Source organism: Myxocyprinus asiaticus, chromosome 42 (assembly GCF_019703515.2).
Source record: "Myxocyprinus asiaticus isolate MX2 ecotype Aquarium Trade chromosome 42, UBuf_Myxa_2, whole genome shotgun sequence".
Lineage (NCBI taxonomy): Eukaryota > Metazoa > Chordata > Actinopteri > Cypriniformes > Catostomidae > Myxocyprinus > Myxocyprinus asiaticus.
Genome location: NC_059385.1, coordinates 27,427,751 through 27,454,607, shown reverse-complemented (window position 1 = coordinate 27,454,607; position 26,857 = coordinate 27,427,751). Strand labels below are relative to the sequence as shown.

The 26,857-nt window shown below is 36.9% G+C and overlaps 2 protein-coding genes across 5 annotated transcripts in view; both read left to right on the top strand.

Annotated features, from left to right (window-relative positions):
* The window catches only part of LOC127433052 (thimet oligopeptidase-like), a 46,829-nt gene extending 37,972 nt beyond the window's left edge, over positions 1-8,857 (top strand). The window contains exons 9-13 of the mRNA XM_051684676.1: positions 2,498-2,699; positions 4,371-4,557; positions 7,334-7,462; positions 7,773-7,909; positions 8,576-8,857. Coding sequence (XP_051540636.1) covers positions 2,498-2,699; positions 4,371-4,557; positions 7,334-7,462; positions 7,773-7,909; positions 8,576-8,731 — 811 coding nt within the window. The 3' untranslated portion in view covers positions 8,732-8,857. The remainder of the gene's footprint in view (positions 1-2,497; positions 2,700-4,370; positions 4,558-7,333; positions 7,463-7,772; positions 7,910-8,575) is intronic.
* A 2,647-nt stretch (positions 8,858-11,504) lies between these two features.
* The window catches only part of LOC127433048 (erbin-like), a 125,320-nt gene continuing 109,967 nt past the window's right edge, over positions 11,505-26,857 (top strand). For all 4 annotated transcript variants that reach the window (XM_051684670.1, XM_051684668.1, XM_051684669.1 and 1 more), the window contains exon 1: positions 11,505-11,926. The gene's annotated coding sequence lies outside the window, so the exon portion shown is untranslated. The remainder of the gene's footprint in view (positions 11,927-26,857) is intronic.

The window sequence follows — 26,857 nt, the reverse complement described above, 5'->3', positions numbered from 1 at the left end:
TGCATAGTGATGATGTTTTAAAAAATAATGCCATAAATAGTTTTCATTTATCACTTAATGTCATACAAAGTCCAGTAATCATAAAAAAGCTAAATCAATATTTGGTGTGGCCACTTTTGCCTTTAAAACAGCACCAATTCTCCTAGGTACACCTGGACACAGTTTTTCTTGGTTGTTGGCAGATAGGATGTTCCAAGCTTCTTGGAGAATTGACCACAGTTGTTCTATTTGTTTAGGCTGTCTCAGTTGCTTCTGTCTCTTTATGTAATCTCAGACTGACACGATGTTCAGTGTGGGCCATGACATCTGTTGCAGGGCTCCCTGTTCTTCTATTCTAATCTTTTCTATTTACAAAAGTAATGTTTGGGAGTCTAACATTTATATTTCATACTGACGCACTAAAGCTGAAGATATAAATTACCATCTTAAGACAAATGCTTTTGTGAAACATCTTATGTGCCTAAGACTTTTGCATAGTACTGTATGTTTAATTAAAACGGAAATTTAGAGGCGGAATTTGTGATCGTGATTAATTGAGCAGCCCTAATTTTAACCATTAATTATATGGGACAATCATACCTTTTACATCAAAAATTTGAAATTTTTACAGCATTTTACCATAAAACTACATGTATTGTCTTTTAAAATCTATTAAAAAATGTTAACATATATTTTACGGTAACTACTCGTTAACCAATTTATGTTTTTTTACTGTAGCATTTTTACAGTCTTTTACCATTAACATTCCAGATTTTTTTTTTACAGTGTAGCCTATATACCAGTATTTTCCACTATTTGTTTGAAAAGGAAAAAAGTGGCTTATACAAAAATCGAAGTGGACAATAAAAAGCTGACAGTGAGACATCCAAAAGATGTGATGAGAGGACAGGACAAGGCAAAAACAAAGTGTTCAAAGCAAAAATAAATAAATAAAACTTACAATTATTACAAAGCAATGTCAAATGTGTGTCATTGCTTTAGTGGTATTGTATAATGTGTATTTTTAACTGTTATATACACAATGCTCAATTTTATTTTAAACAAGTGGGTGGAAACTAGGGCTGTCAATCGATTTTTTTTTTTTTTCTTTTAATTGAATTAACTGCATGATATGCAAGTAATTAATCGAATTAACGCATATGTAAATATTTGCTGAAAAAGCCCCTCAAATAACAATAATTCAATAATAACAATAAAATATAAAATGATCAAATTATTATAAATATTTATTTTAAAATAATTATAAAAATAATAATGTGGCAGGGAGGAGAGTGGGGCCGGGTCGTGATGCTGCACAACTGGCCCCTAATCAGGCTAATCAAGCCCTTGAGAGGGATAAAGGCGACCGGAGGTGGCAGTTCGAGAGAGAGAGAGTTACAGGCAGCTGCCCTGCATGTGTTTATTTTTGTGTCTTTTTGTTTTATTAAAAGATTATTTATATTGTCAAGCCGGTTCTCGCCTCCTCCTTTCCATTGAACTTTGTTACAAATATATATTATAAAAATAATAATTCAGATAATAAATCGCATTACATTATTTTGGCAGATGAGTAAAGCATTGAGAAGACAAAAAGTGGTTTTAGAAGGCATTATATTTATTTCTATATTATTGAACATAATCCTATCATTGGCCTACAGTCCAAAGCAATCGATCTTGCAGTTGAATTAGTCAATCTCTCAGAGATATATTTATTATAAGGGCTATTCTGAGGACGCGTCAAGTCAGACGAATGCTTTTAGAGCGCTTTGGCTGTGTTGCACCAAAAACACAGCATTTTTTGGTTGCACAGGTTGCTGTGTCTACTTAAACATGGTTTGAAGCTTGTCTCGAGACCCCTGCATTCGGAATTGCACTCTGTCCAACTGTGCTTGAACGCAAGATCATGTTCTCATCTTGTGATGTCGCAAGTGTCAAGCACGTCTGAGTGTGGTTTGTTCTACAGTTGTGCTTTGCCCATACAGCTTGAGTTTCATTTACTGCCCCCTGCTGAAAACATGTGGTACTTCAAGCTTGAATTGCTCCGACGGTAGAAACATTCCTTATTATGGTCCGAGGACATGATTAATTGCATTAATTTAATGCGTTATTTTATATGTAATTAATTGCACCGAATTAACACAATAAATCGACAGTCCTAGTAGAAACATGAAAACGCTGCAAAAGAGTTTTGGAAATTTGTGAAAAAGTCATGAAAAAGTCATTTTACTAGTTAAAATGTGTATGAACCCTGGTCTTGGCTGTCCAGCCAAATAATGACTGAAGAAAGAGATATACATCTGAATAATTCATAACACTGGAAAATCCTTTGCTAGATCAGATCAGCATAAAAACTAGCTTGGACATTCATGCTGGTCTAAACTGGTCCCTTCAAGATGGTTTACTAACTGTGTTTAGGTAATAGAAATTAAACTCCACCAATACAGTTCCAAGTAGCATGTGTGATGCAGTGGCCTGAAATAGTCTTGATGCAGATTTACTGGTGTGTTTTTCTTCTCAGGGAGGGTAAGTATGGCCATGCTGCATGCTTTGGGCTGCAGCCAGGATGTCTTGAACCTAATGGGAACCGGAGGATGCCTGTGGCTGCCATGGTGGCCAACTTCACCAAACCCACAAACAACTGGCCTTCCCTACTGCAACACCACGAGGTGGAAACATTTTTCCATGAGTTTGGACATGTCATGCATGAGCTGTGCTCCAGGGTATGTCTGCATTTTCAAACATATACAGTGACCCTTAAGACACAGTTCAAAATGTATTAATTTTATTGCATTAACAAAATATCAAACCAAGTGGCATTTTTTTTTTTTTTTATAAAGAAAGATAGCTCAATCACACTTTCAGGCAAAACATTTGGCAAAAATAAGTTTGATAGGTTTTAAATGATAAAACAATAGATATACTGTTCTTGCACCATTTGTTTGCAGATGCCACTTGGTTTGATATTGTGTTCTCCAATGCAATGACACTGAAAAATGTTATGTGTTTAAAGTGTCCATATATTTATGGAGACACTGGGTGATTCACATGAAACATGTCAAGAAAATGTCCTGGTCCTATTTTATTCCAAAATCAAAAGAAACTAATAAGAAATTATATTTTGCTTATAGAAAATTAAGCTTTTTAGGGCCAATCAAGATTTTTTCATTGTGACGTTATTTTCATGACAGTAACGCACATTTTATCCCCCCCAAAACATGAAAAAAATTATCCTCATGATGTTGTCATTACTGCAACGTGAAAAAAAATTATATATTTAACCAGTAAAGTAAGCTATTTATGCATTTATGCATTTTCATTTTTGCTGATTTTAATAAAAAAATAATTGTACAAAAGCATCATTTTAACTGTAATGAATTAAAAATATGACTGTGTAACGGTGATGAGAATCATCATTGAAAACAATGGCAATAGTAAAAATTAAATGTCCGGACGTGTTGCAGTAATGAGAATTGTGGGGGTAAATGCAATTAAAGGGATAGTTCACTCCAAAATAAAAATTCATGCCATCCCAGATGTGTTTTTTAGAAGAATATTTCAGCTCTGTAGGTGCATACAATGCAAGTGAATGGTGACAAAACCTTTGAAACTCCAAAAAGCACATGAAGACAGTATAAAAGTAATCCATACAACTCCAGTTGTTAAATCCATGTCTTCAGAAGCCATATGATAGGTGTGGGTGAGAAACAAATAAATATTTAAGTCCTTTTTTACTATAATCGCCACCTTTGACAAGCATCGACCAGTAGATGGCAAAATGCATGAAGAATGTGAATAGCCAAAAACAAAAGAAAAATGTGAAAGTAGAGATTTATAATAAAAAATGACTTAAATATTGATCTGTTTCTCACCCACACCTATCATATGGCTTCTGAAGTCATGGATTTAACAACTGGAGTTTTATGGATTACTTTTATGCTGCCTTTATGTGCTTTTTGGACCTTCAGATTTCTGGTCACCATTCGCTTGTATTGTATGGACCTACAGAGCTGAAATATTCATTTAAAAATCTTTGTTTGTGTTCTGCAGAAGAAAGTCATACACATGTTGAATGACATGAGGGTGAGTAAATGATGAGATTTTCATTTTTGGGTGAACTATTCTTTTAAGTGTCCTGAAAATAATATCACAGTGCAAAAAATCTGTATGGTCCTGCTTTATGCAAAATATAATTTCAAATTATATTTATTCGATAAGTTTCATGAGCATCACCCCACTGTGTGTCTGTAGTTTTCCATATCCATGGACAACTGACAACATGACCTTTTTTACATTGTCTTGTAATGAGTCTTGCACAGTGATTTAGGGACAGAAACTTCAGCTACAATTACTTGTCCCAGATTGATTTTTTTCTGTCTACCTGCCTTGTAAAGACTCGCTATGCAGAGTTCAGTGGGACACAGGTAGAGACAGATTTTGTGGAGGTGCCGTCCCAGATGCTGGAGAACTGGGTTTGGGAGAAGGAGCCGCTCAGGAAGATGTCTCGCCACTACAAAGACGGCAGCCCAATACCAGACAGTCTGCTGGATAAACTCATCGCCTCCAGAGTTGCCAACACTGGTCAGATATCACCCTGCATTCAGAACTATATGTTCAAATTACTTGACATAAAGCAATAAGGTACAAGAGGCCCAGTGGCTGGTGCTTTTTAAAAGTAGGGAAGCACAGACGATTGTTTTTGGTGTCTGCATTGAACTATCTGTGCTTGACACCGATGATTTTACATTTCATACGCTGTCAATCATATATCACGTTTCAATTATTTGCCATGTTTCGCGAAGTTCCGCCCATTTGAGAGCTCGACCAGTCATCATATTGTAAAAGCCAGACTTTCAGGTGGGACAAAAATGCATTGAAAGCCCAATGTCCAATAGGTAATCAGATGCAGATCCAGCAAATCTCTCAGAGATGCACAGCGTCCGGGATAGGGTTGCCAAATTTCTACTAGCCAAATTATGGGACATTCCAGCTCTAAATAAAGGAAATTTTTTTGAGTGGGGCTCCTGCATGAGATGCTGCGCAACATTTAAAAATATCCACCTCGAGCTTGCTTACATAGAAAAACAATTGAAAAACAGTGCGGATGGATGCAAGAACTCGTTTGGTGTGAACAGCCCCATATACACTAAAAATAAAAAAACGCTTTATTGCAAGGACCAAATTTCGAACAACCAAAGAAGAACCAAATTTCTATCAATCTTGACTTTTAATAAACATTACTTTATGCCAGAAGTACGAAGCTACAGTCAATGGAGAAAGACTATATATTTTTTTTTCTGTCAAGCGTTTAAATTAGCTTAAAGTGATAGGTCACCCAAAAATGAAAATTATCTCATCATTTACTCGCCCTCATACCATCTCAGATGTATAAATTTCTTTCTTCTGCAGAACACAAATGAAGATTTTTAGAAGAATATTTCAGCTCTGTAGATCCATACAATGCATGTGAATGGTGGTCAGAACTTTGAAGCTCCAAAAAGCACATAAAGGCAGCATAAAAGTAATCCATAAGACTCCAGTGGTTAAATCCATGTCTTCTGAAGCGATATGATAGGTGTGGGTGAGAAACGGATCAATATTTAAGTCCTTTTTTACTATCTATATCCACTTTCACTTTCACATTCTTCTTCTTCTTTTGTTTTTGTCAATTCAAATGCATATCGCCACCTACTGGTCAGGGAGGAGAATTTATAGTACAGTTGTATCCAGTTTTACAACTTAGTTGCCACGACAGTGTAACGGCATAAACCCAAAAATGACGATTTAAACAACTTTACAGCTCTAATAATACACAAGTTTTAACAGAAGTTTGTCCTTTAAAAATCTGCTATAGATGTTTGTGAGAAAATACATCAAGTCAAGCTTTATTTATAGAGCACATTTAAAAACAACAGAAGTTGACCCAAAGTGCTTTACAGATCAAACAAACAAAATGACAGAGTGATATAAAAACAGATTGATTAAAAGTTAAATATAAAACATAATAAAATAAAAACATTTAAAATACAACATCATGTATTTATCCATTTCAAACTATTCAATGACCTTTTAAAAAGCTACAGAATAAAAATATGTTTTTAAAGAAGATTTAAAAATGGCTAATGATGAAGCTGACCTCACATGGAATGGGAGACTATTCTATAGATTAGGACTTATCACAGAAAAGGCATGGTCACCCTTAGATCTATAGCGGCAATGAGGAACCCTCAATAAAAGTTGATCAGAAGACCTGAGTGCTCTGGTGGTGGAGTAAGGGAGGAGAAGGTCACTAATATATTGGGGCGCGAGACCAGATAGTGCCTTGTAGACATAAATCTGAATTTTAAAATCGACCCTGAATTTCACTGGAAGCCAGTGTAGAGATGCTAAAACTGGGGAAATGTGATCCCTCATTCTTGACCATGTTAAAATCCTAGCTGCTGCGTTTTGAACTAGCTGTAGGCAGGATAACGCAGTTTGGGGCAGACCAATGTACAATGAGTTGCAATAGTCTAACCTTGATGTAATAAGTGAGTGGATCACAATTTCCACGTCTTTATGGGAAAGAAAATGTTTTATTTTAACGATAGATCTCAGGTGGAAAAAGCTACCCTTGACAACAGCACTGATCTGCTTATTGAAAAGTAACAAGGAGTCTAAAATCACTCCAAGACTCCTCACATGATCTTGTACATTCGACGACAGAGGACCTAACTTGGCAACCACGGCAGGTAAGGAGGACATGGAGGAACCTAAAATCAGAACTTCGGATTTGCGTACATTTAACTGTAAGAAATCGTTTGCCAGCCAATGTTTAATATCTTTGAAGCAATTTAGGGCATTCTCAGATGAACATTTCTTATCTACACTCACTGGGAAATAAAATTGGGAATCGTCAGCATAACAGTGTTAAGATATGCTGTACTTCAGAAAAATAGAGCTCAGAGGAAGCATATACAGTGAAAATAACAAGGGTCTTAAAATTGACCCTTGAGGGACACCACACAGTAATTGAGCCGACGTAGAAGAAAAATGACCTAAATTTACAGAGAAGGTCCTTTCTTTTAGATAGGAGGAAAACCACTGGAGGGCCATACCCTGGATGCCAACCATACATTCTAGACGATTGAGGAGAATATTATGGTCGATAGTGTTGAACACGGCACTGAGATCTAATAAAACTAAGACGACAGGTGAACCTGAATCCATGGAGAGAAAAATATCATTAGTGACCTTCAACAATGCAGATTCAGTGCTGTGCAAGTGTCTGAAAATATGGCCAAAATATTCTCTATTGAAATATATGTACAGTAGATTCATCACTTTAACACTTTTTTTTTATTGTTTCTGTCCGCAGGGCTGATGAACCTCAGGCAGATTCTTCTTAGTAAAGCTGATCAATCGCTCCACACTAAGGACAGTGCGGATACTGCAGCTGAGTTTGCCAAGCACAGCAGAGATATCCTGGGCATCCCAGCCACACCAGGTCATAAACACATCCATAACAGTGCAGTATCTGGAATTGTTGTAGAGTAGCAACTTGGCAGGGATGTTGTTAATCATTTCGCAAGTGAAGAGGTTAGCTAATCATAACAGTATTGCAAGCCCTTTCAATATTTCATCACATGCACAACAGGAATTATAGAGATCTACAATTACATTAAGTTAAAATGCTAATCCTTGATATCAGGAATGGAATTACCACTGGTGAAAGGGCAATTTTTGATATCAGTACTTTCATTAACACAAGCTTCTGAAGCATTCATTTCATATTTAATTCTACATTTTCTCCACAGGCACAAATATGACAGCTAGTTTCAGTCATTTGGCTGGAGGATATGATGGTCAGTATTACAGTTATCTTTGGAGTGAAGTCTACTCGATGGATATCTTCTTCAGTCGATTCAGAAAGGAAGGAATCATGAATCCAAAGGTTTGTGCCTTGTTATTTTGGTTGCAAAAAGTACAAGCAAAACTTTTTTTTGTGTAGAGCTTGTACTCTGTCATGATGGGGAATTTTGATAGAACTGAGTCATTATTGTAGTTGATAGTTACCACATGAGTGATATAACTGCATAACTATATTTCCATTTAAGGCATTTGGCAGACTGGTATCAAGAGTGACGTACATTATTGTTTCTTATATGTTAAACTGCTGTGGTCAACACGTGGTACACGTGAGTAATTATCTAACAGGAATAGATTAATGCTATATTTAATAATAGATATTACAGGAATGGAACTAATTGCAAGTAACATTTCACATGCAGTTATTTGTATATGTAGGCATTGTAATAATAGTCATAGTATTGTTCAAACATGAATCTGGAAGTTGATTCCACCATTTGAATGCTCAGCATTTTGCAGTACAGTTCATATGAAAATATCACAAATTTCACTTTCTAAACAGCAACATTTCTTGATGATTTTTGCTGAAGATGAATTTGTTTGCTCTACAGGGAAATTGGCTTTAGGAATGCTTCATGTTTTGTATAGGTCTGAGCTTTGTGCTTATGTTTCAAGAGTATTTTAATGCAAAAATCCCTGTCTTTATCTTGTGTAATATGAATGATGTAATTGTATGTGTTTTGATATGCAGGTGGGCAGGGAATACAGGCGTGTGGTGTTGGAGGCTGGCGGTTCAATGGATGGCATGGATATTTTGAGAACGTTTCTGGGCCGCGAGCCATGCCAGGACTCATTTTTTCAATGTAAAGGACTCGCCCAAACAATAACAGAACAAAATTCTCATTAAGTTTGGAATATCAATAACTGGAAGTGAATTGAATATTTGTATTCATCATTATTATTATTATAAATAGTGAATTAAGTTATTCTAAATAAAATGTGTTATGTATACTTTCATCTGTTGATTGATTTCTTGCCAGGTTTTTTTTTTTTTTTTTTTTTAAAGTTGAATCAGTAATTTTAAAAAAACCCTAATCGCTGTTCAGGTCATTTATACCTGAATCATTTTTTTAAAAAAAATTATTTTTTTTTTATAAAAATGGCTTCCTTAATGAGAGCGGCACAAATCTTTGTTACTTTTTCTAAACTTGCCACCTGAACACACACACACAAATTGGACTAGATTTGATGAGTCTAGGTGTTATTATCAAACAGTCCCCCGTTCGTACTGTTCGGGTCAAATTTGACCCGCCATAGGAAATGAATGGGTGAGACAATAACAGAGCAATTGGTTTTTTATTTGTCAAATAAAAATCAATAAATCAGACACAATGCAGAACACACACACATAAATGAAGGGGTGAGACTATAAAACATCCACGATGCTGAACACATACATTCAGTACACATGTACACACACACACACGCAAGCGCACAAACAAAGAAATGAATGGGTGAGACTATAAGAGCAACTGTTTTGAATTTTGTCTAATAACAATCAATCATACACAAAGCAGAACACACACATATACTTCAAGGTCGGATCAAAGTCTTAGTCTGACCCCACTGTGAGAAAGTTTATGCTTAGGTTTTGGAGCTGCAAACCATGGTCCGGTTTGACTGTAAGCATATTGTGGCACCATTGCAAAATCTCACCCTTCAACACAAGCCGTTTAAAACAAATGCTACCATTTTACAAATAACTGAGTTTTATGTCTAAATATATATCCAGTGCATAACTTGTGATAATATCTAGAAATGAAGTTTGTTACAAGTTTGTTGGCTTATAGAGATCAGCCAATGCATGGAGCACTGAAGCCATCTACTGGCCATAGTTGTCATTTGATGTAATTGGTATTTTCATTCCAGCAGTTGTAACCAGAAACCCCTAATGCATGACATAATTTGATGTTTTGACAATCTTTCAATTAAATTGTTTATATTGAAGTGAAGAGAATATAAAATGTGCTTATTTTATATGAACTTGAATGGAGTAATTGAGTAAATTAAAGGTAAATAAGGTAAAAATACAATAAAATCCCAAAAGAAATGCATAATTGTATTGTTTTTACTTTAATGAAGATAGTGTTGTTACATTTCTTTAACAAAAAGCGGGGGTTCCACATTTGATGTTTCGGATCAAATCTGACTTAAACACATGGAACGGGATTCTCTATTGATAAGTATACACGGTTAAATGTGTCTTTCTGTACATCATGTTTTCATGTGTAGCAGAGCACTGTGTGAGTGGAGAGGCGTCGAATAAATGTGACAGTAACAGTAGATGAACACTAGGTGGAGACAAACATGAACTTTTCACTTATTATAGCAGTCGCTTACTTACTGTATACAGTATCTCACCCAGCCTAAGACTACTTTAGACTCAACAAGAACTACTTAATTAATATGATATGAACCATAAATCAGGAACTAGCCTAAATACTGCATCCAGATTTGGTGTCTTATCATCATGTTTAAAAGAAGGAAATTATATTTATATGGCTTTTGTGTCTTCCTCTACACGTTTATTGTTAAAGCAGTGCTAAAAATAAGAACATTCGTAGATTTAATCGCATTTTTCATTGGTTTAAACTGCACAGCTGTTGCTCTGTGTTGATGTCTGATGGAAACCGACTGGACCTGATAGTGCTAATAACCCAGATTTAGCACTAGCATTCGATTCATTTTAGGGAGTCGATTCGAATGATTCGTTTTGATGAACCGGTTCCATAAAAGATTCACTGAGTCGTTAGATTTCTTACTTCGAAGTGTTTCCAGAAATCCCCCGCGCGGCATTTATGCATTCAATTTGGTAGTAAAATAAGGTATACAGCTGTTTATATTACTGTTTTGATTGCATTACTTAGACTGTTTAAAATATTTTACTCTTTAACAAAAAATATTTTTGACATGGTAATACCCCAGCAAACACAGAATGTTCCTGTAACGTTAGTATATGGTTCCCATTTGGTTATTTTCCCGGAACTATTTCCTAACGTTCTAGGAACGTTTTCTTTAGGTTATATATATTTTTTAAAACCATAAGTTAACATTCCCAGAATGTTGCAGGGAGGTTTTTTGTGTTACAACCTTAAAAGAACTAATACGTTCTCTACAGTGGCAGTTCTAGAGGGGGGCCCGGGAGAGGCAGCAGCCCCCTGACAGAAACCTGAACACCAGGTAAACCAGCAACCCCACCCCATGAGCCCCCGTTTGTAAATATGGTCTTTTTAAGATGTTTAGCAGATGTTTATTAGATTGTGATGCTTTCCAGATGAAACGCTCTTAAAAAGACATCTCGGAGATGAACGTGTGCTATCTATTTTGGATCTATATCAATTATGATATCATGGCATTCTTTGAAGTACTTTGGAGTATTGTGTAAATTATAATACCTCAGTATATCGATGGTAATCATCAGTACCATAGTATATATTAAAGTACCATGGTATTCCCATCTGATACCATCACAGATTGCGAAATGCCACCCACCTACATTTTACCTGGAAATTCCTGGAAGTCGAGTGATTTACAAACGCTTTGCGAATCGGTTCGATCGAATCATTCAAAAGAACAATTCGTTGGCGAATCGACCCTCACCATTTCGCACAACTGTAGTTCAGACTGTCCCAGTGCTTGACTGCTGCTTCTCTGCTCCATCCTTCCAATGACCGCTTCTCCGTGTCTCAATGTAAATCAATTACGTCGGCGACCGTTTTGGTCGCCCTTTTTATTCTAAAGACACTTTTCTTTGTCAATCTCTGGTCTCGTTGAAACATATTTTGCTGTGTCGCTAAGAAAACTTTCGCGCAGCTGTAGGCAACTTTTCGTCGAGCAGAGGGGAAGAAAGCGTTAGCTCATTCAGCTAGCAACAGCAGCAGCTTTCTTCGGATTTTCCAGCATCTACTGGAGTCAACTAGCACTGTATTCCGCTGGGTTTTAAATGTTTTGTGCGTCCAGAAGTGAACTGACCCTTATGGATTAGCTGGATAATTTCCCCCCTCGTAAATGAAAGGAGAATATCGGAAAGATTCGGTTTAAGGTGAGTACAAGACATTTTTATTTGTCCTTCAGCTCGCCTCAGTGTCTTCCTCACTGCTAGCCGAATCATGCTATGAACGGTGGGGAGTCATTTATTTGGTTTCTTACTGTCATGGCCTGTTAAACCCGTCGTTTTGCTGCTCTTTGAAGCGTTTCAGGGTGATTTCGATGTTTATCAGCATATACAACCACAGGCAGGTTTTTACAGTATAAAGAAAGACGAGTGTAGCATCGCAGACATGACTGACTGGATTGGAGGATGTTTACAATGCGCTGATTCTGACTAAATTACAAAAACATCACATTTTATAAGCGTCAATGTTTTCGAATCAGCTTGAAATGATTTATTTTAACACTTAATAATTAAACGAGGTTTTATGTTCATGTTTATTACATTAGCCTCTCATAGATACACATCCTGTTTTCAGTCTTCCATTGAAAGGGAATGTGTGGCGCGAGATCTGATACAATGTGTCGTTTATTTTCGAACGGTATCATTTGCTCATTGAAATGTATCATCTAACCATAATGCAGTGTTCCACATTCACTTCCTGCTTGGAACAGGTTCTTTGGGTAAAACCATAGTATCGTGATGATGCCTGACATTTACTATGAGCAAACCAGTGATTTCCATTTCACTAATTGATCGGATTAGTATATCTGTGGTATTAACGGCTTTACGAGTGCAATGATCGAAAACAGTGATTCACTCCAGTTGGGAAGCCATCACGGGTTTTGCAATCGCCTGACAATCGAGGCTGTTCAAGATCTGATGTGTGTTTATTTTAATTTTAGGACAGGCTCGCACTCATGATAGAGGAATTAATGCCTGTAATGCTGCTTTTACCATAGGACATGTGAAATTAAAAATCATCCAGCGCGTTATTGCTCCGAGGTTGCTATTTAAAAGCACATGTTTAAAATATGAACTTTTGTTATTGTGTATTGCATATTGAGGAGAATTGTTTGAGTTTATATTGAAATCCCATCTAGTTTTCATTGCAGAATTTTTATAAATACTATAAACGCATACTGTATACACAGATCAGCCACAACATTAAAACCACCTGGCTAATATTGTGTAGGTCCCCCTCGTACCGCCAAAACAGCGCCAACCCGCATCTCAGAATAACATTCTGAGATGATGTTCTTCTTATCACAATTGTACAGAGCGGTCATCTGAGTTACCATAGACTTTGTCAGTTTGAACCAGTCTGGCCATTCTCTGTTGACCTCTCTCATCAACAAGGCATTTACGTCCACAGAACTGCCGCTCACTGGATGTTTTTGTTTTTGGTACCATTCAGAGTAAATTCTAGAGACTGTTGTGTGTGAAAATCCCAGGAGATCAGCAGTTACAGAAATACTCAAACCAGCTAATCTGACACCAACAATCATGCCGCGGTTGAAATCACTGAGATCAATTTTTTTTCCCCCATTCTGATGTTTGATGTGAACATGAACTGAGGCTCTGACCCATATCTGCATGATTTACATATGGATCGTATGGATGATTGTTGGTGCCAGACGGGCTGGTTTGAGTATTTCTGTAACTGCTGATCTCCTGGGATTTTCGCACACAACAGTCTCTAGAATTTACTCAGAATGGTGCCAAAAACAAAAAACATCCAGTGAGCGGCAGTTCTGTGGACGGAAACGCCTTGAGAGAGGTCAACAGAGAATGGCCAGACTGGTTTGAACTGACAAAGTCTACTGTAACTCAGATAACCACTCTGTACGATAATGGTGAGAAGAATATGATCTCCGAATGCTATTCTGAGATGCGGGTTGGCGCTGTTTTGGTGGCACGAGGGGGACCTATACAATATTAAGCAGGTGGTTTTAATGTTGTGGCTGATCGGTATAGATACTATATGTTTCGGCAAATCTAAAAACAGTTTGAGACATCGAGATCTCTTCTGAAACTCTAGAAGAGATTCCTGGAGTCAGAGCAAATACTCCATTTGTTCTCCGTTTAATCTCATTAATGTTTAGGCAAAACATTTGAGGTATTAAAGAGATCTCCTTTTAAAATAATTTCGAACTTTAAAAGTTTAATGTCAGTGGGACAAAAGCAATTATTAGTCTTTTTAAAATGTCATGTAAATGTGTTAGTCCGACCGAAATCGTACCGGTCTGGTTTCTGCGAAATCGAACTAACAGACCTAGATAATGCGATTGTAGATCGGGTCAGTGTTCAACAGGGTTGTGTTTTGATTTGTGTTTGGTCTCATGGATCGTTTTAGCAGGTGATAAACGGAGCTAATAGGATAAGGTGGCTTCAGGGAGATTATTGCCACTTGCATGGCTCATCTCCCCTACGGCTAATCCTTATTTTCTGCATCCAGCAACAAACAGATTGGAAGAGATCCTGCGTGTGAACTTTCATCAAGGCAAGATTCTGCTCGAGGTTACACCAAAATGTTTTTGAGTATTCCTATTTGAGTATGTACCTATTCTAAAGAGATCTCTTTATGTACAATGATTCTGTGGTGATATTTAAACCAATTTGGGATGGTTTCTTTACACTGCCCTTTTCCCTTTTATTATGGACTATGATCTCATAAAGAGATTTCATCTGCTGGGTGCTAAGTCAGGAATTCTAGTGCAGGTGCTTTTGCAGAATGCTTACAGAAGAATTCTCTCATCTAAATGAAGAATAATAACAAATGTGTTCTTTATTCATGCCAAGGCAGGTTTAACTGTTCTGTGCAACATATGTGTAAAGATGGGGTTGTATGAGGTTAAATCAATGTAAAAACCTGTGTGCATGCTAAACTGAATTTCTGTACCTCATCCAATCTGACCTTTTAGTTCTCAAGTCTGTTGCGAAGCTGATGGCTGTGGCATACTGCCCTACTTCTCTTATTATTACAGCTGTATGCAGCATAGTACAGTATAATGCACAGTATGCATTCTTTATGCATGGAATTCCCAGATGACCTGCTACATTTGCCAAAACATGCAGTATACAGTCTGCCAGATTGCCAAGCGTTAAGACGTTTTTATACAAAACTGTAAAAAAAAAAAAAAAAAACTGGTATTTGTTAACTGGACACCCCTTGTGGCATTAAAGGTGCACGTAACAACATGATTTTGTTCACAACAATTTGTGCTTAAGTAACCCTCAATTAGAATGCTTTATATGCTCATAAATGCTCAAAATTTGGCTAAAAGTTGATATGCCAGTGTAACAAATCAGGTTCTTAATGTGGAAAGGAGGAAGTGGGAACCAGATGCACATTCAACAAGACTTTACACAAACGCTGAACTGAAACATAACAACACACGTCGACACAGAAATCCGTGTCTCTATCTCTTTCTCTCTCTCTCTCTCTCTCTCTCTCTCTCTGGCATCCGTTGCTCCTCCTTTATCTCTCTCCCACTGATTGGGCAACTCAGCGCCGGGCGTGCATCCTCACGGCCCGGCCACGCCCTCCTCCTCGTCACATACCCACACCGGACTTACTCTTCCCCCCAAAATGATATAAATGATAATAAAACCATGTACAATTGCTCCAATGCCGCAAATACAACTGACTCCAAGCATACCTCCAAAGTTGTGGCTTTGTTTAATGGCTTGTGGCCATCCATCTTCCTCATGATCACATTCCAGAGGTTTTCAATGGGGTTCAGGTCTGGAAATTGCGCTGGCTATGACAGTCTGGATCCGGTGGTCCTCCATCCACACCTTAATTGACCTGGCTGTATGGGATGGCGCATTGTCCTGCTGGGAAAACCAATCCTCAGAGTTGGGGAACATTGTCAGAGCAGAAGGAAGCAAGTTTTCTTCCAGGATAACCTTGTACGTGGCTTAATTCCAGCCTTGCTGAAGCACTCCCAGATCATCACCGATCCTCCACCTGGTCGTCTAATGGTTAGACCTGGAGAGGCCTTCAAGCCACAGTGTCTCGCACCCACTGTGAAATTTATGGAAGGATCGGTGATGGTCTGCGGGTGCTTCAGCAAGGCTGGAATCGGGCAGATTCTCATCTCTCTTCAGATCCATCTCTGATTCCAAAAAATTATTCACATCGGTCATTTGAGTCATTAATCAAAAGTGTTCCCAAAAGTTCCCATGCAGCGTTTTACTTTATATTTTTTGGAGGTAGCCTAAATCATGCTGTTTAACACTGTGGTTTTGATTGCTACACAGGCATTTTGTCAGAACACTCTCAAAATTGTAACACAAAAGTACATGGAACAGCCATAGTTTATTTGGACATGTACTGCAGTACCATGGTCCACTTACAAAAAAAGTTATACCACATGATACTACCATATTTTTGGACACGTACCATGTTTTGACCATGTTTTTTTACTTGTACCATGATAGTATCATGTTTTTGGTACATGTACCATGCTTCTACCATGTTCTTTAGACATGTACCATGCTTCTACTATGCTTTTTGGACATGGTAGTACCATGATTTTTATGGACATCTACCATCTATATACCATTTTTTTAAAGCCTCATGGTAGAACCACCTGATACTATCACTTTACCATGGTACTGCCACAGTACATTTTTGTAAGGGTTGTTTATGATTCAAAACAATGTTTTTGCAGTCATGTGATTTAGAAATGCTTTACGAATCAGTTCAAAAGAAAGATTCTTTGACAGCAGAACAAATCTTCTCCAGCTATTTGCATTGTTTTAATAATGGCTTTGAGCTGAATGTAATCACATTAAATGACAAAGTTTTAACAATGGAAAATAAAGCGCTGCGTCAGACTCATTCTCCTCGCACTCAACTGCACAGTTGGAGATTTATTGCGTCTTCCCTAACCCGTTGTCTTCTAAAAAGAAAATATTTAGACTGATCTGCTAGATACGTTACAGCTTGGCTGTGCATTGCATGTGTGTGACAGAGATATGTGTATGTACTATGGAATGTTTCCATTAAATTGGGAGAGTGCTGAAGTCGGAATCTCTCACTAAGTGTTTCTGCACATTCCGCCCCTACAGAGCCCCTCACAGCACCAACATTTCTCCAGCACCATAGACTTTGTTCCCACACTAAACGTCATATGATTGCGCACTGAATTGCACATCGGCTTTGCTCCATAAATGACTCTGTAGAGTGAACTAAGAAATATAGTCTCAGTTCCCATCATCATGCTATTGGGTAAACATTTCAGACAGAACCTTAAATAGCTTTCTACAAAGAGCTTTTCTGATGGGTAGTTCTATGAAAATTATTTCTACCCACAATGCTTTTATTTCTTTGAAACACTTCTTTGTTGTGCGTGTGTTGCAATATGACTGCATGTGTTGGTTTTCGATTCATTAAAATGAAAATGTGTTATGCAAAGTTTATTCACTAAAGAAAACATGTGTTTGTTGATGTTACATTCTAACTTAAAATAATAGTAACACTTTATGATAAGGTTCTATTTGTGAACATTAGTAAATAGGTATCATGAACTAAAAATGACCAATATATTTTTAAAGCACTTATTAATATTGGTTAATGTAAATGTATCAAAATACTATTGTTCATTGTTACTTCATGGTAGTTCATAATGGATTAACCAATGTCAACTTTAATTTATAAAATGTAATAGTAAATGTTGAAATTAACATTAACCAAGGATAATAAATGCTGTAAATGTTTTGCTTATTGTCGAAAAAAATATTTTGCGCTAAGTAGTTACAATTTGGTACACCCCCCCCCCCTCCCCCCCAATTCTCATTAATGTGATACAATCCTGTCTAGATATATTTCATTAAAATGTTAATAAATTAAAGGCAGTACAACAAATATTAGCATGATCAGTAAATAATGTACAACTTAATATCTATTATATATTTTTTTTTTTTACATTTGCAATATGTAGCCTATAATGAGATGTGTTTTTATTTTTATTTATTTTTTTATTTTTTTAAATACCTTTTAGGAAAATTTTTTTTTTCTAAATTATATATCAAAAACACTTGAAAGGGGTACCTTAAACTTAAACACTTACAAATCTTTAATAAAAAAAAATCTGCTGAAAATATACCCTTGGAACTGCATAGTTTGAGCCCTGTTGTTAATTGTTTTAATTAAATTAATATTTTTGGAATGTACCAAATTAAAATATTCCCTGTAAAATGTACAGCATTAGCTAAGAGAAAATTTCTTTATGTAAGCAAAATGGACATTATAACTGAAATATACCCAAATGAATCACAATCGTATCAAATTTATCCTCAAAATTGTAATCGAATTGAGAGCTTGTGAATTGTAATTGAATCAGACTGGGAAATCACAATGCAAAAATAATGGTAACTAAAAATGTTCTTGCAAAATACAGACTAATTTACTTCTCTCACTCCAGTCATAAAAACGTAATTAAATCTAAAACGCAGAATGTAATGGAATTTGACATATTTGGGATCAAATGAATGTATAAATGCACAATTAATCAAATGAAAATCGTGATATGTCTTAGTGTGATGCTTAAACCACAAAAATCTGAGATTTAATTAAACAAATATTCGGTTTGCCTGAGCTGCGTGATCAACAGTAAGTGAATGTGAGAGGCCGCTGCTATAAACACTAATTGCATCATTAACATCACATGCGCATTGTGTTTGTTATTGAAAAAGAGCAGAGCACTTTATTCACTGTAAAGCGCGTAGCACATGCAGACTATATATATGATTAAATCGTAGCCTTTTGCGGTTAAATAATCACATTAGCCCAACAATCTGCTTCTAAGTTGTCAAAAAAATCCGGTTTTCCGCCAAAATAAAAGCTCCATTTAACTAGACGTGTGAAATTGAAAAAATGTGACTAATTGATTTTACTTGATTAATAGAATATGCCTTCCTGTGACTGTATTACATCATTTACAACAAAAACTACATTTAGCTTTTGGCACTACTTTTTGGACATTTCACCTGGAAACTGGAGCTCACATGTGCCCATACGTTCATGGTTTAAATTGTGGTTTAAATTGCCCATGGTTTAAATTGTGGTAAACAGACTGATTTCAGCAGCAAAATTTTTGACCTGCTGTTGCTGAATTCACAGTGTGATCAGTCTCCAAGCACTGCTACCTAATTTTTAAATCACCTTTTGAGCTAGTCATACTTCTGACTTCTGTTGCAATTGTTTTGTGCAATGACACTGTTTGAAACATATTTTTAGTAGCAGGAATAAGCCCATTTCAATTGCAGACTTGCTAAAATGGATGTTGATATTGCAGGAGGCCCGTAACATTTCCTAGGCGACGTCAGTTTGCATAACATTTGACATTTGAGTCTGTCCGGCAGATCTGGCATCTGTGCCGTCAGCTTTCCCCGGCTGATACGACTGGTTCTGTGACCCACTTACACGAACATCTGTCTCTCTTTTCCAGAATGCATGACTGTTTTATCATTACACACAAATCCTGCTTATCATCAACCGCTTTCAGCTTAATAAATCAGAAGCGCATAAACACTAATGTAAAAATCACTCTTTTAAGACCGTAAACACTGGTGGAGGAGAATTGAAGTGTCAGATTTAAAATTGTGAGTGGCAAGAGTTTACCTCCATGATGAAAGGGCTTTGTGGTTTAACAACTTCTTCAGATATGAGGCAGCACGATTATGACAATTATAGTTGATCATCATTTCTCTGGATATTGTAATTTAGATTAATAGAATTTATATTCAAATACTTCATTGTGGGTGGATCATCTGCATGTTCTAAGCATCAGGAAATTAAGACTAGTTGACTAAACGGTCAGCTTGACATTGACCCTCCTAAGAAGCATAAAAAAACAAAGCTTTTATTCTTATTTTGAATCAATTATGCACAAATCAAGCAACAGATTTGTCTGTGATTGGTCACAAATAGAAAATGTATAAAGAAAATAGAAATAGAACATTTTAATGCAACATAATTAGAGTTACATGGACTGGTATCAGTGTTTCCCACAGGATTTTGTGAGACTGTGGTGGGTGGACCTCAGACCCTCTGGGGGGTCTGGGGCATGCTCCCCCGTAAGAAAATGTTGTACATTTTAAATGCAGCAATCTGGTGCACATTAAAGAGCAAAATTAAGAGGCTAGATCTATGAAGAACTTTGTGCTCTGGTAAACAATTTTGTGTTCTAGTAGTAATTAAATCATAAACACATTGGTTGTATAGATATGAATGGTGATGACATGGCAAAAAAGTCACACCCACAAAGCATGGTAAACGAGATGGAGTTTAACGCAGTTCACAAATGGTCAAAACACAAAATCAACTAGAGCATATATTTGAGCCATTAAAGAAAGTAAGCAAAAGTGGTTACCTGTGTTGAACTTGCTCCTCAGATGCTGACTGGGAGTGAGAGGTGCTTTGCCGAAGCAACGGCGCAAAACACAATGCTATACATCTTTTAGGTTATTATGTAGTGCCCGACCGATATACTAATATAACATTAACCCTTTCCCTGACAACCATGTCACTCATGTTGATCACATCTGTTTGCTGTTAGCCAGCTATAGTTTGTCAGTGCAGTCAGTAATGTAGCAGATTGAAAGGTAAACATCAGAGCATCTTTTTGCAGCTCAGCAGACAACAGTGCGGTGGTGGATTGTGTCTGTTGAGTGTTGATTTCACGCTACGCTGTTACCTAGTTGGTGGAACACAATGCTGGAAAGTAAATAGTCCATCTTTTTCTCTCCATGGCAATGAGCTTACAGCTAACTAGCTAACCATGTAGCACCTTTCATACCTTGTCAGCGTGTAAACATGTATTCACCAAACTGTTTTGTTCAGGATTCACAGTTTGGTACCCCGTTCAACTGAACAATTCCAGTCGTTGCATTTATAAAATGTAATATTTAAAAGAGGATACGTAATAAAAGTAGATTTAATAAATAGTATATTTGCCCTGTGTAAACAACAATATATAGCAACTGTATCTAAAATAAATGAGGGGTGATAAATACTAATACAACAGGCTGGAAAAATAGACATTTATTCATTTTAATATCCTATATATATATATATATATAATTGTTTTTTTATTATTATTTTTTTTTTTAATGTGTTGAAACTTGACACCGGGTGACGTACCCTAAAAATGGCACCGTTAGAATGGTTTCATGCTGAAGAGCCGCTTAAAAGAAAGTTTTTTTTTTTTCTCTCTCGTAAATGTGTAAATGCCAACACCATCATATATGTCGAAAGGACTGAAGCCTGTCAACCAAAACATGAGCTCACTGATGTCATTAAATGAGTCCGCTTTTTTATTCCATCAGTTACTCCTGGTTGGAGGCTGCCGTATATATTTAGTTTATACGTAGGGTTACGTCCTACATAAATTTAGGGTGTGTTCACGCTTGGTTCTCTTGGTCCTCTTTGTCCGGACCAAAAAAGAAATTGATACATTTAGTCCTGGTTTGCTTAGCATTCACACTGGCATTTTTAACACCGAACCTAACGATACAAAACCAAAGGCATCAGGAAAAAGTCACAACCTGATTGGACATCTTTTATGATGTATATTTTTTTACAGAACTTAACGATCATCCAAAACAATGCTGGCTGCTGGGCGAAATGCGCTCATTATATTTATATATGTATATATGGTGGTATTTTTACCAGCTGAGAACAAACGAAGAGCTAATAAAATGTGTGCACACACAAAGAAAGATATGCTGCAAGGACGGCTGACGGAGGTTCCGACGCCTGTACCGAACTGTAATGGGCAACATAGCTCCTATGATGAGAAGAACCAGGTATGCTTGAGGTCAGTAATAGGCAAATTTCTTATTGTTTTTGGTCCGTTTAGATGCCATTGGTCCAGGTTGCGTTCATATATCAATCAAACCGCACCAGAGTTCGTTTTGAAGCGGACCGAGACCCACTATCCGCTTGTTTGGCGCGCACCAAGGTTCGGGTGACAGCATTCACACTTGTTAAAATGAACCGCACTAACAGAGCAATCGTACCAGAGTTCATTTTAATCGAACCAAACCTGCCAAGTATGAACGCACCCTTAATGGTGCAACGCTCAAATATTTAGTAAAGCGTAAATTGTGACTTAGTGCCCATTTACGCCACAACTAGGCTAAGTTGTAACGTACGTATAGCTAGTGCAACGGGCCCTGATGTTTATTTAGCTATTTATTTTATTATTTATTTATTCTTTTTTTAAATGGTCAGCCATTGACTGAGGTTACATCTACATTAATCCAGATACATTTGAAAACGGCGTTCTCGTTTCAAAACGCTCTCCGTCCACAGTGTTTTCAAGCGTTTTTCAAAAGTTGCTCATCCACACTGAAATATCTGAAAACGCTTACGTCCCTGTACTGTGCATGAGTAAAACGTAAGACGCTTCGACATGCGTCATTTCCATCAGGCATTTATTTACTTTCCGCCTATTTGAAACGTTGCGGCAATGTTGAGGAAAGGCACCGAGTTTTTTAAATGGACGGACAATGAGGTGGAGTTGTTGGTGCGGGTAACATTAGACTATAAAGTTGCAAAAGTGAGTGAAAATGTAGACTGGGAATCATGCCAAAACAAATACGGCGAAATATTGGACCGCTTCAAAGAGCATTATCCTTCTGATGATGCGGCTTACCCACACAGTAAGGACAATGTCACAAAATGTATTACATATAAAACGTATTAACTTATACATGACTGCATCGCATGACTAAAAATGCGTCATCGGTTTCGGAAGGCTCCGTTTTCGCGTTGTAGTGCGGACTGTGAAAACGGAGCCTTCCGAAATGGAGTTTTCAAATGTATCCACTTTGGTGTGCGTTTTCAAAAAGCTCAGTTTTCGTGACAAAAACGCCATCTCAGTGTGGACGAAAGGCCAAAATGGAGAGAAAAAGATGCGTTTTCAAACGAAAACGTATTAGTGTGGACAAGGCCTGATACTAAACGGTACTGATGTTTATTATGCTATTTATTTTTATTTATTCTTTATTTTAATGGTGGGCAGTTGACCGATACTAAACAGTACTGATGTTTATTACGCTATTTATTTTATTTTTATTCTTTATCTTAATGGTGGGCAATTGACATACTAAACATACAGTACTGATTTTTATTGAGCTGTTTATTGTATTTTTATTTATTCTTTATTTAAATGGTCAGCAACTGACAGATACTAAACATACAGTACTGATTTTTATTTTATTTATTCTTTATTTAAATGGTCAGCAATTGACTTATACTAACAGTACTGATGTTTATTAAGCTATTTATTGTATTTTTATTTATTCTTTATTTTCTCAGTGTTCATTTCTAGAATTTGTTGACCATGTATAATAATAATGTCAAATATTCTTTAATAAAAATAATTGTTTAAGAAATCAGCCTTCTGAGTACCTTTGCATAGTTAAAGCAAAATTGGTGAACAAACCACATAGAAAAGGTCTGTTTTCATTCCAGCTCAAAAATGAGCTTTATTGGTCACCATATCGGTAATCAGTGAATTTTCCCCCTCTAAAATATCGGTCTCAAAAATCCAATATCGTTCGGGCTCTATTATTATGAGAAGTGTCAAAATATTTTCGCTTCATTATGAAACTGTGGCAGGATGCCACACTCTAGGTAATTAATGGGAAACACTGTGCTATAATTTACACTTTTTACGATAAGTAAATTGTGGCAGCTGTAATTGTAATCTTGATTGGTTATTCGATTAATTGTACAGCCCTAATTGGAAGGCTGCATTTATACTGTGATCCGATATATTGACACTCCTCCGATTATTTACGTTCACTTAAAGGGATAGTTCAACCAAAAAATAATTCTGCCATCATTTGTGGAACACAAATAGGACATTTTAGGGACTGATAGCCTCAGTCCCCATTCAGTTTTAATGCATGGATAAAAGAGTAGGTAGTGTCCACTTCCTTTAAAATTTCTTCTCTTGTGTTCCACAGCAGAAAGAAAGTCATACGGGTTTGGAATGACATGCTGTTTGGTGCTGTTCAAACTAGAGGTCGACCGATGGTGGATTTTGCCGATACAAATAACAAAGGTGGTGGAAAAGGCAGATAACCGATTAATCGGCCGTTAGTTTTTAAAATTGATTTATAGAATGATGATGACTTGGCCCCATTACACATATGTATTTCACCAGATGAGGTTTAATGAGGAATTAAGGTTTATTTTACAAGATATGAATTTGGAGACACGATGTATGTGATGATGGGGGACATTTCCATATATTCGCTTCAGTTTAAAACACTTGATTATTTAATCAAAATAACCAAATGTGCATTGAAGTAAGGATAAAAATATTACCTGAATACTGCAGAATCAAGCCGTTCTATATGTAGAATCCCTAATGCCGGGCTGCAACAGAAGAACAGTGAGGAATAATAATAAAATAAAATAAAAACTGTCAGCTGATTAATCTGTAAAACCGATATATTGGTCTATCTCTTCAGCGCTTACACTACAAGCCCAATGTGGTCACATGCGTTTTCGACCACCTCCGAATGTGGACAAAATTCTAAACATTTTTAATTTTGTACTTGTGTATTTATGTGTTTTTTTATTGGAAATATGTCTGTGAGTCTATGTTTGACACTTGTGCTGCAAACCTAGTTTCCCTAAGAGGCATAATGAATGCTAACTGAACGGAACCCATTTACACCCCCATTTGTTAGCCTTGTCCCGTTTCAAACAGATCGCTTTATATGCATCTTAATACCAGGTGTAAACGGGCCTGTGTTTACATTATTATGCCCCGCCAGACAGTGCAGTAAGTTATGACTTTGCCCGCCGTTGTTCAATGGGTTTGCTCAGCTATTGGTGTGATATGCAGTTTTGCGTAATCTCTTCCCTGTTTTGGAGCATTTAGCTTTCCATACCACTCAGAACTAAACATTAAATTTGCTCTGTGATTTTGAGGAACGTTTTTTGTGATGGGTTATTTATCAAGTGGATGCGAGGGATTTCAACATTTCTGAAATAAACTACTAAACGAATACATCGTAATCACGCTCTTATTGCTCTCATGCCAGTGCGCTTTAAGTCATTTAACAGATGCTTTTATCCAAATTGTAATCTCGTTACAGTGTCCACTGTGTACAGACAGTAAATCCTTAACACACAAGAAAGTGATAAAAAGACCCAAGAGGAACTAGAGCAGAAGTAAGTGACTGTCAGATGGAACAATGGTATTTGAGCAAGGTGTGGAAATCATCTACCATATCCAAGAACCTGAAGCTTTGCATCTTTGGTGCTTGTGTAGAGAGTGTGCTCCTGTATGACTGTGAAACATGGGGTGTCACACAGCAGAACATCAAACGTTTGCTAGTGTATTTCAATAAATGCTTTTGTCATATCCTAAATATCTTTTGGCCCAACCGCATCTCAAACCAAGATCTGCTTGAGCTCACTGGTAGAAATGCAATGGTCAATGAAATCAAGAAACGTTGGTGGGGATGGATTGGTCATGCCCTCTGTCGGTCTCTACAAGACATCAGTAGAACTGCGCTTGATTGGAACCCCCAAGGCAGTCATAGTCCTAGGCGACCAAGCAACACATGGTGCAGATTGGTAACAAAAGAAGCCGAAGGCAATGGCAAGTCAAGGCACTGGCGAACAACTGTGAGGCGTGGAGACGTTGGACTGACACGCTATGCTCCTCATAGGAGCCACAGCAAACAAGCAAGATGGACCAGTCATTGCAGTCTCAGCTCTTCCTCCTCCACAGCTGTGCTTCTTAAAGTGTCAGGGAGATGCATACATGTTGTATATCACACTGCATGTATCGCTAGCAGACAAGAAACTGTGTACAAAGGTTTTTGTTTTGTTTTTTGTTTCTTGAAAATAGACTCAGTCTAAGCCTTGATCTATTTAATTCAGGGCTAAGCATGATGACTAATTTAGAAATGCCATTTCCTGTAGTACATGAGTAGCTGTGTGATCAATACTGAGTTCAAACACCACATTGTACAGTCCCCCAAAACAAAGTTTTTTTTTATGTAGCAATTTATCATGTTTAAGGAAATGGGTCACCCAAAAATTCAAGCTGTATTAGGACTACAGACTAAATAACAAAGAATATAATGGGTGTGAATTGTCTTCCAGTTCTGTGTTTAACCTCGCTGGCCTTCCACAAGTGGAAATGCTATGCATAGTTTCATCCTACTCACTTGTGTGCCCTCAAAAGACCTCTGTTGTTATATCTGTGGAACTTTCATTTTGTGTTCTATTTGAAGTTTGCAACCATTAGCTTGTTGAAGTTGTTATGAACAGTGCAGAGAGAAACTGGGAGATACATCATGTAAGACACAGTGAAACAGCTATATGGGCATTTTTTTAAGGAATAGGCTAGTTCACCCAAAAAAGAAAATTCTCTCATCACTTACTCCCACTCATGCCATCCCAGATGTGTATGACTTTCTAACTTCTGCTGAACACAAAAGAAGATTTTTAGAAGAAATTCTCAGCTCTTTGGTCCATTCAATGCAAGTGAGTGGGTGCCAAAATTTTTAAACTCCAAAAATCACATAAGTCAGCATAAAAGTAATTCATAAGACTCCAGTGGTTAAATCCATGTCTTCAGAAGCAATATGATAGTTGTGGGTGAGAAACACATCAATATTTAAGTCCTTTCTTATTATAAATTCTCCTCCCTGCTCAATCAATCTCCAATTTCACTTTCACATTCTTCACATTTTGTTTTTGGTGATTCACATTTTTCATGCATATCGCCCTCTACTGGGCAGGGAGAAGAATTTCAAGCAAAAAAAGAATTTAAATATTGATCTGTTACTCACCCACACCTATCAAATCGCTTCTGAAGACATGGATTAAAACACTGGAATTTTATGGATTATTTTTATGCTGCCTTTATTTGCTTTTTGGAGTGTAACATTTTTAGCACCCATTCACATGCATTGTATGGACCAACAGAGCTGAAATATTCTTTTAAAATCTTTATTTGTGTTTTGCAGAAGAAAGAAAGTCATACACATCTG